At 45.0% G+C, this 15100-nt stretch overlaps 1 protein-coding gene across 3 annotated transcripts in view; it reads right to left on the minus strand.

Moving 5' to 3' along the window:
* Positions 1–11428, minus strand: part of BMAL2 (basic helix-loop-helix ARNT like 2) — a 71746-nt gene extending 60318 nt beyond the window's left edge. For all 3 annotated transcript variants that reach the window (XM_076007543.1, XM_076007542.1, XM_076007544.1), the window contains exon 1: positions 11171–11428. In XM_076007543.1, the coding sequence (XP_075863658.1) occupies positions 11171–11201 (31 nt within the window). In that variant the 5' untranslated portion in view covers positions 11202–11428. The remainder of the gene's footprint in view (positions 1–11170) is intronic.
* Between the last annotated feature and the right edge of the window lie 3672 nt (positions 11429–15100).

The following is a 15100-nucleotide window of genomic DNA, read 5'->3' on the forward strand; positions in this document are numbered from 1 at the left end:
AAATAGGGCTTTCTTCTGGTTAACCCAAATCTGTCTTTTCTACAGGCTATTATGAAGCCACGCCTGTACCATTTCATGTGTCTTCATTTTATTTTATACTTAAGTGCTGGTCCTTTTTTTTTTTTCCTGTTAAGTTTAATCTTCTTTGGCATCACTCTAACAATAATATCTTTTGGATTAAGATTATATCTAACTCCTCCCTACGCCTTCCCAAAATATGCCAAATGCAAAAGTGACCAGCAGGACATTTACATCTTCAAACCAAATGACAGGCTGTCATGTTGAACAAAAAGGCCAAAGAAAGATCAGCAGGGAATTTACTCACTGTGGCCAAATTCAGCATAGGCAAAGTGAGAGCCCAAGGCAGAGTTACAAAGCACAGTAAAAGGTTGACACTAAGGAAGAGATATGAACGGTTGGAATGGACTCATACCATCACTTGGCAGGTGGGAAAACTGAACTTGTTTGGATTGGGAAAAGCAGTGTTGAGAGTAAGACTGTGAACAATGCCAGGGTGTCAGAGAGCCCAGGGATTAAGCTGTGCCAGTGGCATGGATTATGTTGGGCCTTGTGACTTAAAATGAGCCAGAGGGAATCCGGTTACCTATATGACACATCCCTCCTACCAGTAAGGAAGGGCCAGGGATTTCCCAGGCTTGATCAGGACAAAGGCACGTATATTACAGATATACATGGTATATCTGTAATTTTTGGTAAAATGTGGATTTGCTTATGTCGCTCGCACTGGACAGTGTGCTAAAGATGGACTTAAAATTAGGCAGGTGCCCTGGATCTCTTGCACAGTATATGCTAAATTCTTCCTGTCTGACACAAGGGCTTGGCGTTCAGGGTGAAACAGAGCAACTGTATGGGTGTGAATGGGAGAAGCTGGAGGCAGGAAGAAATGACATTTAAGACTTTTAGGACGGGCGCCGTGGCTCACGCCTGTAACCCTAGCACTCTTGGAGGCCGAAGCAGGCGGATTGCTCGAGGTCAGGAGTTCGAAACCAGCCTGAGCAAGAGTGAGACCCCGTCTCTACTATAAATAGAAAGAAATTAATTCACCAACTAATATATATAGAAAAAATTAGCCAGGCATGGTGGTGCATGCCTGTAGTCCCAGCTACTCGGGAGGCTGAGGGAGGAGGAGCACTTGAGCCCAGGAGTTTGAGGTTGCTGTGAGCTAGGCTGACACCACGGCACTCACTCTAGCCTGGGCAACAAATGAGACTCTGTCTCAAAAAACAAACAAACACACACTTCTAAACCCCTAGAGTAAACTCAAAACTAGTTCTCCAGTTTGCAACACAACCTGGTGGAAAGGATATAGTAGATGGAGCATTAACAAGCCTATTCCCCTATTTGGATGGTCACCTGGCAAGTGGTACTTGTTAGCTATGGTCCTATAATGTCCTGTAGATCACTCAATTGGTGAATATCCATCTACTACGAACAAAATGCTGCACTAGGAGCTGGGAATACAATGGCAACAAAAGAAAGAGACTGCTCATTTTCATGGGACTTAAAATTGAATGGGCCACCTGTGTATCCTGGAGTTCTACCAGGTATTAACCAAAGGCTTGAGTGCTACTGGTGGTGTGAGGAAATGAAAGAGAAGGCCCAAATTATTGAGAAATGGTATCCTCTATGCATATCAGTAAAGAAAATCTATTGCATACTCTTAAAGCTTGGGGTTACATGGCCATTATCACTTGCCTGTGTGACAATCAATGCCAAAGATGTTACCTGAATGTTTGATTTATCCCTTGCTTGACTATTATCTTAGTCTGTTTAGTGCTGCAATAACAGAATACCTAAGACTAGGTAATTTATAAAGAAAAAAGATTTTTTTTTGGCTCATGACTCTGATGGCTTGGAAGTTCCAAGATCAGGTATCTGTATCTGATGAGGACCTCAGTTTCTGCTCATGGTGGAATGCAGAGAGGAGCAAGCCATGTGCAGAGATCACAGGGCAAGAGCAGAAGTAAGAGAGGGCAGGAGGTGCCCGGCTCTTTTTAACAAACAGCTCTCAAGGAAACTAATAGAGTGAGAACTCACCTCTAAGGAAGGGCATTAATGTATTCATGAAAGATCTGCCCTCATGACCCAAATACTTCCCATTAGGCCCCACCTCCAACACTGGGGATTAAATTTCAACACAAGGTTTGATGAGGACAAACATGCAAACCATAGCAACTACACCCGTCTTTTGAATTTGAAGAGTCTTGTATCTTTAAAAACCATCACACCAACTGGAGCCATAGTCTGACAACAGCCACATAACCAAAGGAAAAATCAGAACCATGGTAACATGTGCAAGCAAAACTTTGAAAACCAAGGTTTAATCATCACATTCAGGAGAAGAGATAAAGTGAGAATAACTAGGAAGGCAAATCAACGTTTATAAGCCAGAAAGATCAAAAACATGCCAGGGAGTTTAGAATGAGTTGGATTTGAACAAGCATTTCAGGAGGTCAAAAACAGTCATCCAGTCCAATAAACAGACTATTAACAGTTCCCAAGTTCATTTGTTCACACATTGTTTCTCATCTGATGGAGTAGGAAAGTGAAGGATTTTCTTCGCTAATTTTTTATTATCTGATTCAACTATAATTATTACCTTTTCAATATTTGGTACAATACGGAAGAAAATAAACTAGTTTTACTCTGAAAGATAACTACTATAAAATATTTGTAGAAAATCCTAAAAATATATCTGGTTTTCTCTATTAGCAATAAAAAATTAATAGGAGAGAAAAGGAACGGAAATAATTATCTTGTCCAATTCACTCACCTTACAGCTCAGGAAAGTGAGGTTTGGAGCGGTAAAATAATATGCTCAGCTGTGTATTACACACTGCAGTTTAAATAAAAGGAAAAAAAAAAACAAACCAGAACCTAAATACCATATACTGTTTTGGAGAAACAGTTCTCATGCACGTCCTGTCCTTAATCACTACAGAAATTGAACAGGATCAAAAGTCATGCAGAATGATTTTCAGCGTCACTGCAGAACGCAGTCCTCCTTCCCACTAGCTTTTAGCAAGTGGGGAGGTGGGTTTTTTGGGGGGGGAGGCAGAAGTAGTACTGCGCTGATATATCGAGGAAAGCTACAAACATAGTATACTGTCTGGATTTCAGCAGGACATTTTTCAAAGACAGAGAGTGTGGGCTACTTTAAGCCTTTCCTGACAGCCTTGAGAAAAAAATAGAGATGGATTAGAAGAGACCAAGGATAGAGGCAGAAATGCCAGCTAGGAAACCAACCACTGCAAGGAATGGGAAGGACCAGGAGAGGGACAAAATAGGGAATGAAGTCACTATTGCAGGTGGGACCACAGCTGCTAACACCCCACCCCCACCAATAAAATAATCTTTCATTGAATCCTGACATGCAGGCAGCAAACCCTTTACACACCCTATTTTATACAATCCTTACAACAATCCTCTGGGGTTCACTGTCCCATTTAGCATACGAGGAAAGTGAGGCCCAGAAATGAAATGACTTCGCTGTATCGACTTGGCTAGGCTACGGTCCTCAGTTATTCAGTCAAATACTACCCCAGGTATTGCTGTGAAGGGATTCTGTAGAAGTGATTAAAGTCTATAATCAGTTGACCTTAAGTAAGGGAAATTATCCTTGATAATCCAGGCAGGCCTGATTTTATCAGTTGAAAGGCCTATTCCCTTAAGAAAAAGACACTCTGCCAGTGAACAGCAGTTTCAACCTGTGCCAGAGTGTCCCCACCTGTCTTTACTGACAGTCTTCCCCGGGAGATCCAGTCTTGCCTAGCCAGCCCCACAGTTGCATAAGCCGATTTCTTGCAATTACTCCCTTAATACACATCTCCTACTGGTTCTGCACCTCTGGTAGAACCCCGACTAATACACGTGCCAAACATCACACAATTATGAGGTCAAAGAGCTCAAATTCTCTCAAAGCCTAAGCAGGCCAGTATTCCACACTCCCTACCAACAGAAGATCAGTTTTAGACACCAGCACTTCACAGAAATGGCACCACATGCAAATGCCTCACAGGCATCGATGGAATGCGAGTCAGGGAAACAGTAAAAGGATAAAAGCTCTGTAGACCTGGGTTCAAACCCTGTTTCTGCAACCTTAACCACAGGCAATGTGCCTCAGTTTCCTCATCTGCAACAGAGATTAATAATAGTCCTTACCTTATAAAGTTGCTGCAGATTCAATGAATTACACCAACTAAAGCATTTAGAACACTGAGCACAGAGTAGATGCTCAATAAAGATTAACTACTCAGAAGAACCAAAGAATGAGAATGATACATGGTAAGCTTCTGAAACAGGGCAAAGAAGGGGTAGAGACACCCATGATGACTATAAGGAAATTGGAGTCATGGGAAACCACTTGGTTGTGATGCAGAATATAATCAGGGTGATGTAAGCACTGAGGAATGCTTCCCTGACTACGACCATTCCAGAAAAGGCCAACATTTCATAGGCATTATACCTAATCCAGGGATGGGTGAAAGCAAGAAACCACAGTTCATCAGAATTTCACTTCCACATCGAAACAGAAAAGTCCCTTAACTTGTTCCAGGCCTAATTGATCCCCATGAAAAAGAAGAATGCAGGGTTTAACATTTTCAACATCAGCAGATTTTTCCAAAAGGGACAAAAACGTATTTAGACTTGGATGGTCTATGCCCATATCATTGTTATACATGGGAAAATACAGCCCCCAAAAATATAATTCTTGCAGGTTATGAGTAAATGGAAGACATGATGTATGCCATGATCATGTTTAATATTAATTAGGCATGTTGGGTATGCCAAATTCTACAGAGCCCGTGAAAGGAACATGGTTCCTGACAATTGGTATCAACAAGAAGATACACCTTCAGTTAACTTTGGGGAAAAAAAATACATCAGTGTTCATAAAAATATTTGTGTATCTTGTTACCGAATGGTGATTATACTATTACAGTAGGAAGAAAGAGGCTTTTTAAAAAGGCAGCATGACACTGCAACGGGTAAATGTTAAAATTTTACAAAATGAAACACAACATGGATTTTGAAAGCAATAAAACCCAAAGTGACAATTATGGCTTTAATACTATCTAGGCATAACATGCCATAGTAACAATGATGATCAGAACCTAATGCTGGCTTCATACTCTTCCTAGACAAATAGCTAATAAAAATTATTTCCAAACCTTCTGATGAATAAATTACCCTAGCTGTTTTTTAAAATTTGAGGTGTGAATTTGAATGTCTCTCTAAGACCAGGCTGTTTTGCTTATGACCATGTGTCCCAGAGGTAGATATGATTACTGTTGAAAGGAAATGATAAGCCAAAAGCGCTAGCATTTCAAGTTGAAAACTAAAGAAAAGGAGAATTGTGCTATAGAAGCCACTAGCATCATGATGCATGGAAAATTGGGTTTGGTCTCTCTTTTCTAGGTCAGTGCGGTTGCCTGGGTAACTCACTGTAGAAGAGATGGCCTACCTGGAATGCAATATTGTTTGTGTTCACAGTAGTGTAAGCATAGCCTACCTTTGGGTACCATGTAAACCAGAGAGGAAATATAACTCTCCAACTAGGGAGATGGTGGCTGTTCAGGGAGCAAAGGTAGAGCTAGAGACTATGTTCAGTACTTCATCAAAACTTTTCTCTAGATCTTTGACAAAACAATTCTGACAATCTTTTATTCCTTTAAACATTTACTGATACCTTCTCTGTGAAGTATTCAATTTCAATCCCATCTACCATAAACTGATCTTTTAAGATCTGTATTTCTATACTTATAGCTTGGGTACCTTCTAGGCCATAACAATATATTCTCCCTATATTCTGTTCTCCTAATAAAAAAAAAGATGAAGATGTATTTTGATGTATACAGAACTTCTGTTTATAAGTAACTTTTAAGCCAGAGCTCTTCTGTACTGTATTGGAATTAAAATAAGAAGAACATCTTCTGATTGTCACCACACTTAGGTGTTTCTGTGAGTGCTCTTTTTCCTTGAAGAGCATGTTCTGACACGCAGGGCTCTGGATTCCCTGTTGTTTACAAACTTCCATCAAGTGTTTGTATCTGTAGTCAAGGCTGAGGGTCTTCACCTTTATCCCACAGTGCTGCCTGGGAAGGAAGGAGGGTCTGTGAGCACGGCACATTTTTTCCCCAAGAATATGCCTGGAGCACATGCCCATATTGAGGGCACAAGAGTGACAGAGTCAGAGGGAAAGCACAGGTCATTATGTTGAAGAAATGTGGGAAGTACAGACACCTGCTTCCCAACAGGCTGTAGCAGGAATAAACGAAATAGTACCTGTGATGTTTTCCAGAAGAAAGAATGAAGTGGATTTGAAGACGAAAGTAGCTGCCTTTTCAGGAAAGAAAAGAGGACGAAAGAAAGAAAGGGCCCAGATGAACTTAGAGAGAAGGCAAGGACGACCTAAGAGCCAATTTATCTGGCAGGAACCAGGACCTCTGCTTTCCAGCTTTCCTACAGACCAGAAATGCGCCATCGTTAGCCTTCAAGGTGATTCAGAAGCTCTGTTGCCCACCTGGAACCAAAAGAAGATGCAAGCGTCTTTCTCCTTCTGTACAGTAGGAAAAACACCTGCTTGTAAGGCAGGCTTTCTGTGTAAACTGTCCATGCTGCGTCAGACCTGGAAGGGGAAGCCAATGCAACACTAACAATGCAACTTTGGGAGGCCAATTCTTCCTTTTTCAGCTTTCCTAACCAAAGCCAGAGGACACCAACATCAGTTCTTCAAAACACGTCACTGGTGAGTTTTCCATTTCCTTGCCTATCTCTCCCGAGAGACCCTCTTCTTTGCTGCTTCTCCAATAGTTATCTTTCCATGAAGACTAAAATTAGCACCTCTTCTGAAAGCCACCTGTGAGTCCCTCCTTCATGAACTAGATATAAAGTCTCCCAACTTTGGGAGAGGCGGCTAACTCCTGGCAGTTAGCCTACATATCGTACCATGTTCCACCTTGTATTACAAACTTTTTGGCTGCATTTCTCACCCAGCTTAGCAGATTTTGTAAGCTCCTTAACCCCTTCTCTTGCTTTGTCCATCTCTCCATCTCTGTTTGCTTAGCAAATAGTAAGTTATGTATCTAATGGATCCTTTCTGAATGAACTAACCCTGTCCACACCTTAAACAAACGATCACCCATTCAAAATCTACAAACCTTTATTAAGCACTTAATAGGTGCAAGGAATTGGAGAGTGTACAGATGAGTAAGAACCAGCCCTGCCCTCCTAAGAATGTGCAACTTAAGGGTGGAGCTAAGAAACCTACAAAAAAAACTTGTAGCAAATAGGCACAAGGATTGTCATGGACACAGTTGGGCACAGTATGAAAACAGGGGGCCAGAATCATTTCAGCTTAGCAGGGGAAGGTTCCAGGAAGGTTTCATGAGGAAAAGGGGAAAAAAATCATGTGCTGAAGGCTAGAGTTCACTAGACAGTTCCTAATCATGATCTCATTTAGTTCTCACAACCCTCCTCCAAGTTAGGTGTTTTCACCCTCATCTGGCAGACAAGAAAATAAAGGCTCAGAGACGTTACATAATTTGGTAAAGGTCACATAGCTGATAAATAGTGAAACTGGACATCACACGCCCAGTAGCCTGATTCCAAAGCTCATGCTGGTTTTCCTATACCAGATCTCCTCCTCCAAGACATACAACAGAAATGATACCTGTACCAAGCCCTTCATGCCTGATTAGGAAGATACACAGGTCATCTGGGGCAAGGGCAGGGGCATTCCAGGAACAGACAACAGCTGGAGCAAAGAAAGATCTGGGATTGGGAAAGTATAATCCATATTGGGGAAAGGTAGATCCCCTCGCATAACTGAGTATGGGACGTATTTGGGCGACACAGTGGCTAGGAGATGTTTTTCTACTTTCTCTGCCATATGCTTGGAAAATATGATAAAGTTTATTTCTTATCTACTTAAAAATGCATGAAAAACTGTAAGTAAAACATTCTGGGGGCTGGTCGGTATGGCTCACAGCTGTAATGCTAGCATACTGGGAGGCCGAGATAGGAGGATTGCTTGAGCTCAGGAGTTTGAGACCAGCCTGAACAAGCGTGAGACCCCGCCTCTACTAAAAGTAGAAAAAATTAGCCGTGCGTGGTGGTGCGCACCTGTCATCCCAGCAACTCAGGAGGCTGAGGCAGGAGGATCGCTCGAGCCCAGGAGTTTGAGGTTGCTGTGTGCACAGCACAGAACGACACGGTGTTTTTTAGAAACAGGAAAAAAGTAAAGTGAAATCACTATATTTTCCTTACTAATATTTTGGCTTTCCCTATATATTTTAAACATTAATTTTTTTATTTGTTTTTCCTGAGTCAAACACTGATGGGGTGGCAGTCCCTACCCTCCCTTCCTCCCATCTCCTTCTTTCTCCTCCTTTCCCTCTCACGCCTTCTCCCCTCCCTTCTCTCTTTTTATCTCTCTTTCCACCCCCTTAAATATGTGAAAAGTAATTAGCCCATCCTGGTTTATCTTGAGTAATGAATTTCTGGCTGAAATCTTGCCTTAGGCTCCAGGCCATGAAACAAGAGCTTATGCAAAGTTGATTGGGAGATTACTTGATTTTTAAGTAACAAAAATGAATATAAGCTACTATAATTGCGGAACTACACCAAGAGGAGCTGGATCTGATAATGCCACAGGTGGAACCCAGGGATGGTTAAGAAAAGGCAAAGTGGGAAAGCTGCCCCAGAGATGCCTACACTGAAGACCATCTCTTGCAGTCAGTCCTGAAAATGTGTTGCTCCCTCAAGACCGCCCTCTCCCTAACTCCAAGGATTCTGGAATCATTTACCAGAAGGACACCCAGTCACTTGGCAGCATGCTCAATCTCATTAATTACCATAAACCTGTGAAAAACGTTAAGTGAGCAGCCAATTATGTTCAGAGCCAGCTAATTGTTGGTAGCCGCCTTCAAAACCAGCCCTAAGTTTTTTGGTTTTTTTTCTTTTTTAACAGTGTAAGCCATACTATGGGTTCCCTCCCCCCCACTACCATCAGTTTTAGATTTTTATTTTGACCATGCGGCCCTAATGTCAAAGTGCCTAGGAAAAAGGAACCTTCAAGAGGTTTTGTGTAAGAAGCACATGGCCCTGGAGTCTGCTATAGAGGCCTGTTTTTGTTCTCCCTCTGGGAATAGGGAAAAGTAGTAAATATTTTTATAATATATGGATTTTTAACCACTCCTTAAAGGGGTGTCTGGAAGTGAGTACACTTGTTTATTAGCATCATCAGGTCAGATGGAAAGAAAGGAGAGTAGCATGGGCGAGAACCCCAGACCTTAATTCCAGTTCTGTCACTTCCTGGCTGTGTGACTGTGCCAGCCTCAGTTTTCTCATCTATGAAATGGAGACAGTACCTCCTACATTACAAGGCTGCTGTAAGACTAACAAAGGCACCTCTTGTGAAATGCCTGGGACACAGTACTTCCTCAATACATGTTGGCTCCCCCAGCCCCCACAGAAACATTGCTATCCTTAACTAAGAAAAATTAATTTTGGTCATTCCCAACTTTGCATTAGGTATTTAGCTAAATAGCAATAAACTATTTATCTAAGAGCTTGTCATAAAACCATAAGACTTATTTGGAAAAAGCTGCCCTTTGAATTAGGAGGTGCATTTTCTCTTTTTTCAGAAAAGTCCAAATATTCTTTCAGTTGGCCAATTTTAACTCACATGGGACAACACTTTCATAATGGGCTAGACATGACTCATTCATTTCACAAAGCAAACTGGAGCTGTAGATTACTTAGGGAGCACTTAACATTTCCCAAGGACTGGGCCAAGCATTTTATATGCATTTATATCTCATTTGATCCTAAGGCAGATGCTATATTTGTCCCCATTTTACAGATGAGGAAACTAAGGGGAAGGAATTTTTAAATAACCGGCATGACACAGTCAGTAAAGGGCAGAATTCAGTCACAAGCCAGAGCAGACAGGGTGTCTGAGCTCAGCACTTATATACACCATCTTCTCTTTCCCGCAGAGGGTTTATCTAAGACTACAAATATTCAAATGATAGGACTTTTGAAATGTCTTCATGGTCTAAATTCCCACAGCTGTATTAGATTTTCGAAAGCCATCTTCTTTCATTGCCTTATTTCAAAGGAGACTCTAAAACCATATTCCAAAAGGAATCAACTGCTTCCCCGAACTTTTCTGCCAGTCTTCCTTTAGGTATCTGGTTGGGGGGGTGGGGTGTGTGTGAGTGTGTGTGTGTGAGTGTGTGTGTGTGTTTCTCTGCCTGCTACTTGTCCTAAATAACAGCTATTTTATAATCATCTCATAATTGTGAGTCGTGGTCGCAATGGCCCCATGTAACAAACCACAGACTGTCACCTGTGCGTATTATTAGGGAGAAGAAAAAGGCATAGCACAAATTCCAACTCGATTCACAAAAATTCCTCAAAAACATCAAATAAAACAAGCTAACTCCACTGATGGCTTTGCGGAAGCTGCCATGGTAAAAAGACCAGTCGCCTGTCGCTTACGGAGGGCTGTCATTCTGGAGTGTGAGCAGCGTGATGGCCCTGCCTCCACGTGCCCACCTGTCCTCCCCACGGCGGGGCAGTTTTTGAAGGGGCGGGGGGAATGGAAGCAAGTATTTTCAATTCACAGGGGATGGGCTCGGAGAAAGAACCCGATCTCCTTCCTCGACTGATGACAATTGTTTTATACAAAGGAAAGAAGTGCATCTAAGAAGTCCACGCAGCAGCGCGCGCGGACGCCGAGGTGGGCGGCGGAAGGAGGCCGCTCACCACCGCAGGCTGGATGTTCCCTACCCTGCTCACCTTCGCCAAAACCTCGGGCCCGGGGCCCCCCGGAGCCGGCTGCGCGCGGCCCTGAGAGCCAGCGGCGGTCCCGGGCTTCCCTCCCCGCGTCCAGCTCCCCGGGAGGACGCGCCGGGCGCCGCGCCGCGCCGCACCTGTGCCCCAAAGCAAGACCCGGCTCCAGAGCCCACTGGAGGGGATGCGGGGCCCGAGGGGACGGCGCCGGCCCTCCTCCCACAGCACGGCGGGCAGAGCTGGCGTCGCGGGGCCGGACCTCGCTCGCTTCCGAGCCCGGGCCGGGGGTGCACCCCGCGCGTCAAGCGGCCCGCGCCCACCTGGAGCCGCCTCCGCCGCCGTAACTCACCTCCCGCCGCAGCCTCCTCTCCCGCCGCCATCGCAGGAGCCACCCGGCCGGCTCCGCAGCCCCGGGGCTGGCAGCATGGGGGAGCCCTGGGCCCCCCTCCCCCGGCCCAGGTGGCGGCCCCGGAGCGGGGGCGCGGGGACCCGCGGGGCTCTGTCCCGTGCAGCGGCGGCCGCCACCGCAGCCCTCGGGCGCGCACACCTCGCCGTCCCGCCGCCCGGCCGGCCGCGGCCACTGAGCATGCGGACTGGGGCCCGCCCGCCCGAGTGCGCGCCGCGGGGCTCCCCGGCGGGAGAACGGGACCCGGCGCGGGGCGGAGCCACAGCGGGCCCCGCCCCGCCGACCCCGCCGCCGAGGGGCCGAGCGCGGAAAGCCGGGTTGAGTCTTTCTAGAAACCGGCCTGTTGAAAACGGGCTTCCATGATGGTCGTGCTAAGTCTTTTCTGTCTGAGCGGTTCGGAGAGTGCAGTTGTAGCCCGTTGGGGGAAAAGGCAAAGGGTGGACGAAGATCAATGCATGGTGGGGTAGCAGAGGGCGCGGGGGTCGGGGGTCATGCTGGAAGAGCGACTCTCCTGGACCCTGCTGTTTTCTGCTTCTAGGAGGGCTTAGCTGCAAAGACGAGGATGTAGGTGACAGACAGAAGGTCACCGAGGAAGCCGGTTTACCTCCTGGGACAGTTGCGTAAACCCAGAAGCTAGATCCTTTGGGCATCACTTGATGGCCCTACAGCCTGTGACGACGTTTCCAGAATACGTTGTTTCGCTCCCCTCCCACTGGTCCCTAGACCGATTCTTTGGTTACCTCTTTGCCTAGGAGAGGTAGTAGAAGAAAGGAACTGCAGAGAAAACGCTGAAGCTTTGCATCAACCAGCCTAAATGCAATAGTTTTCCTACAAGGACTCAGTTACAGCGTCCTGACTAGCCGCTTACGCGCCTAGAGCGCAATACTTAGGGCCATTATTAGAGTCTGAGCGAGGTCGGTGGGGTGGAAGTGCGCTCCCAAGAAGTAGGCAGGTAGGCAAAAAAAAAAACAAAAACTGTTTCAGCCTTAAGTAGGGACTGGGACTTTATACAGCTAGAGGTAGAAAGAGCTGCTAAAAGCTGTGCTGCCCTAAATACACACCAAGACACATCCTTCATCAAAACCATTCTTGAAACATCTCACTCCCAGCTTTGACTTGGAACTCCATCCCAAATAATACCAACACCAATTTCTGCTGGCAGCTCAGAAAGAGCAGTTCCATATAGGGGGCTCCCTGAACGTGTTCAAACGCTGGCTTTCCAGACAAATGTACTATCCCCAGGTGGTTTACCAAGGGGAAAGGGGGGTGAATCTAATCAGACCTGGGCCTGTGTTAAACACCGATTTGATGGTGAAGCAGAATTGCTAGGACCCTGGTTAAAATGTACAATACTGCTCTACATATCTTGCTTACAGTGCATTCTCCCCTTTATCGTCTCAGTGAGCCTCAAAACAACCTCTTAATTCCTGTCTTATCAGTAGGGAAACAGAGGTTCAGAGATGATGAGTATTTTGGCCACAAATCACTCGGTCTATAGTAGAAGCAAGACCCTGAAAGTCAGGTCTCCTTCTCAGGCGTTCATACGGTGGTGTGCGGTATGCTTGCCTGTGAATCACTGCACTCCTCATTTCTTAGAAAAGATGATTCACCTCCACCAAAAGCCTGAAAGCAAGAAGAGGGATCCAGAGTATAAAATACGAAGGCAGAAAGCATAATGCACAAACCAAGGACAGAACCGTGGGATTCCGTGGGGCAAATCACTCTCATTGTGTAGGATGTGTTCCCCTATTGTTCAGGTTCAAATCCTAGTTGCTATTTTTTCTTTATGTTCTGGCGCTTTACTTTCTAAGATATGTTTTGGTTTTGTTTTGTTTTTTAAAATAAATACTCTCAAGGATAAGACAGAGATAGAGGACCATACAATATCTTGCCAGATGGCTAGGAAAGTAATCTCTCATTTCCAGCCAGTGATTTTCTCATACTTTATCCTTGGGGAAAATGTGAGAAAAGTGATTTGAAACCTGATTTGCAGAATGCATGGTACAGTTCCTTCTGGTCAACACCATTCTCCTGCCAAAAGCCGAGAAGCAGCCTTGCTCTCCAGGAATCATTGCCTACACTTGAATGAAATTAGTTTGTTAATTTTGTTTCACTGCCAAGCACAGTACTATTTTCAAGGTGGGACAAAGATTCTTTTACCCACCCAGAATTAGGAACCACTGCCTCACAAACCATAAACGCCTATCCTTTTCAACCTCCTGCTGGGATTGTAACAATATAATTTAGTTTGGGGACTCCCTTGGGGCCACTTAGATATTTTATTTGATCCAGAACAACAACAAAAATCCACCTGCTTCAGAGTGTAAAGATACTTTTTCCAATGATGCATAAAAATAAATGACAACTACCCATTATTGAGACCCTACGTGACTAGGGAAATTAAATTAATATTTAAAATTACTCTTTCTTCCTACCCTACCTCCAGCATCCTATGGTGGGTGAATCCTGGGGAAGATGCTTGGATTTGCTGAGCAGATTGATACGTGGAATTGCAGTTTGGAGAAACAGGGAAACCAGAAGACCCCTATGTGTTTAGAGGGAGAGGTAGACCTATGGTGGGCTTCTGGCATAGGAAAGTTCAGATTGAGCTTGGCCAAAAAAGTGGAGAAGAAGCAGAGAAGGTAATTGTAGGAGAGTGTACCCATGGGAGGGACCAATGAAGAGATTATCTTCTCTGATGAATAGGGGCTGGAAGGGATAGCAAAAGCACTAAAGAGACCAAGACCTGGTCACTGGGCTATCCATCCATTCTTTCTGAATGTCCAGAAACTCAACCCTATTCCTGTGACCCTTCAAAGGACAAGAAACCTGAGATCCAAGCAGCTGAGCCATGGTCTAGCATAGTGGTTCTGTTTTACAGATGGGTCAGGAAAGATGTTAACGGACTAATGTTCAGTTCATATGTAGGCAATGGCAGATGCAACAACAATCTAGGTGCAGTGGCTTTGGGTAAGAACTATTGCTCTCAACCTATGTGGCACCCTTTTGATGACCCTGTAGCCTGTCAAAAGAACTCGAATTTGGCACCAGGGATGTGAATGAACCTTGATTAATTTTAAGTCAGTTGCTGGGCCAGGTACTGGTTTAGGAATGGACAGATGACACACTCATGGTCAGTAAGACTTGCTTAGGATGCTTCTGGAAAAGACTTTCCTTGCTCTTAAAAAGAGGGCACAGGAAGTAGTTTCTCTCTTGAAGGCCCTACATGTGTGAGGATTTGATACTTAAGAGTATTCGGGCCGGGCACAATGGCTTACGCCTGTAATCCTAGCACTTTGGGCAGCAGAGGACGGAGGATAGCTTGAGCCCAGGAGTTCAAGACCAGCCTGAACAAGAGCGAGACCCCATCTCTATAAAAAATAGAAATATTAGCCAGGCGTGGTGGCGCATGCCTGTAGTCCCAGCTAATCAGGAGGCTGAGGCAGGAGGATCGCTTGCCCAGGAGTTGGAGGCTGCAGTGAGCTATTTAATATGATGATGCTACTGCACTCCAGCCCGGGCGACAGAGCAAGACCCTGTCTCAGGCCGGGCGCAGTGGCTCACGCCTGTAATCCTAGCACTCTGGGTGGCTGAGGCGGACGGATTGCTCAAGGTCAGGAGTTTGAAACCAGCCTGAATAAGAGTGAGACCTCCTCTCTACTATAAATAAAAAGAAATTAATTGGCTGACTAATATATATAGAAAAAATTAGCCAGGCATGGTGGCGCATGCCTGTAGTCCCAGCTACTCAGGAGACTGAGGCAGGAGGATGACTTGAGCCCAGGAGTTTGAGGTTGCTATGAGCTAGGCTGATGCCACAGCACTCACTCTAGCCTGGGCAACAAAGTGAGACTCTGTCTCAAAAAAAAAAAA

This window comes from Microcebus murinus, chromosome 10, assembly GCF_040939455.1.
Source record: "Microcebus murinus isolate Inina chromosome 10, M.murinus_Inina_mat1.0, whole genome shotgun sequence".
Lineage (NCBI taxonomy): Eukaryota > Metazoa > Chordata > Mammalia > Primates > Cheirogaleidae > Microcebus > Microcebus murinus.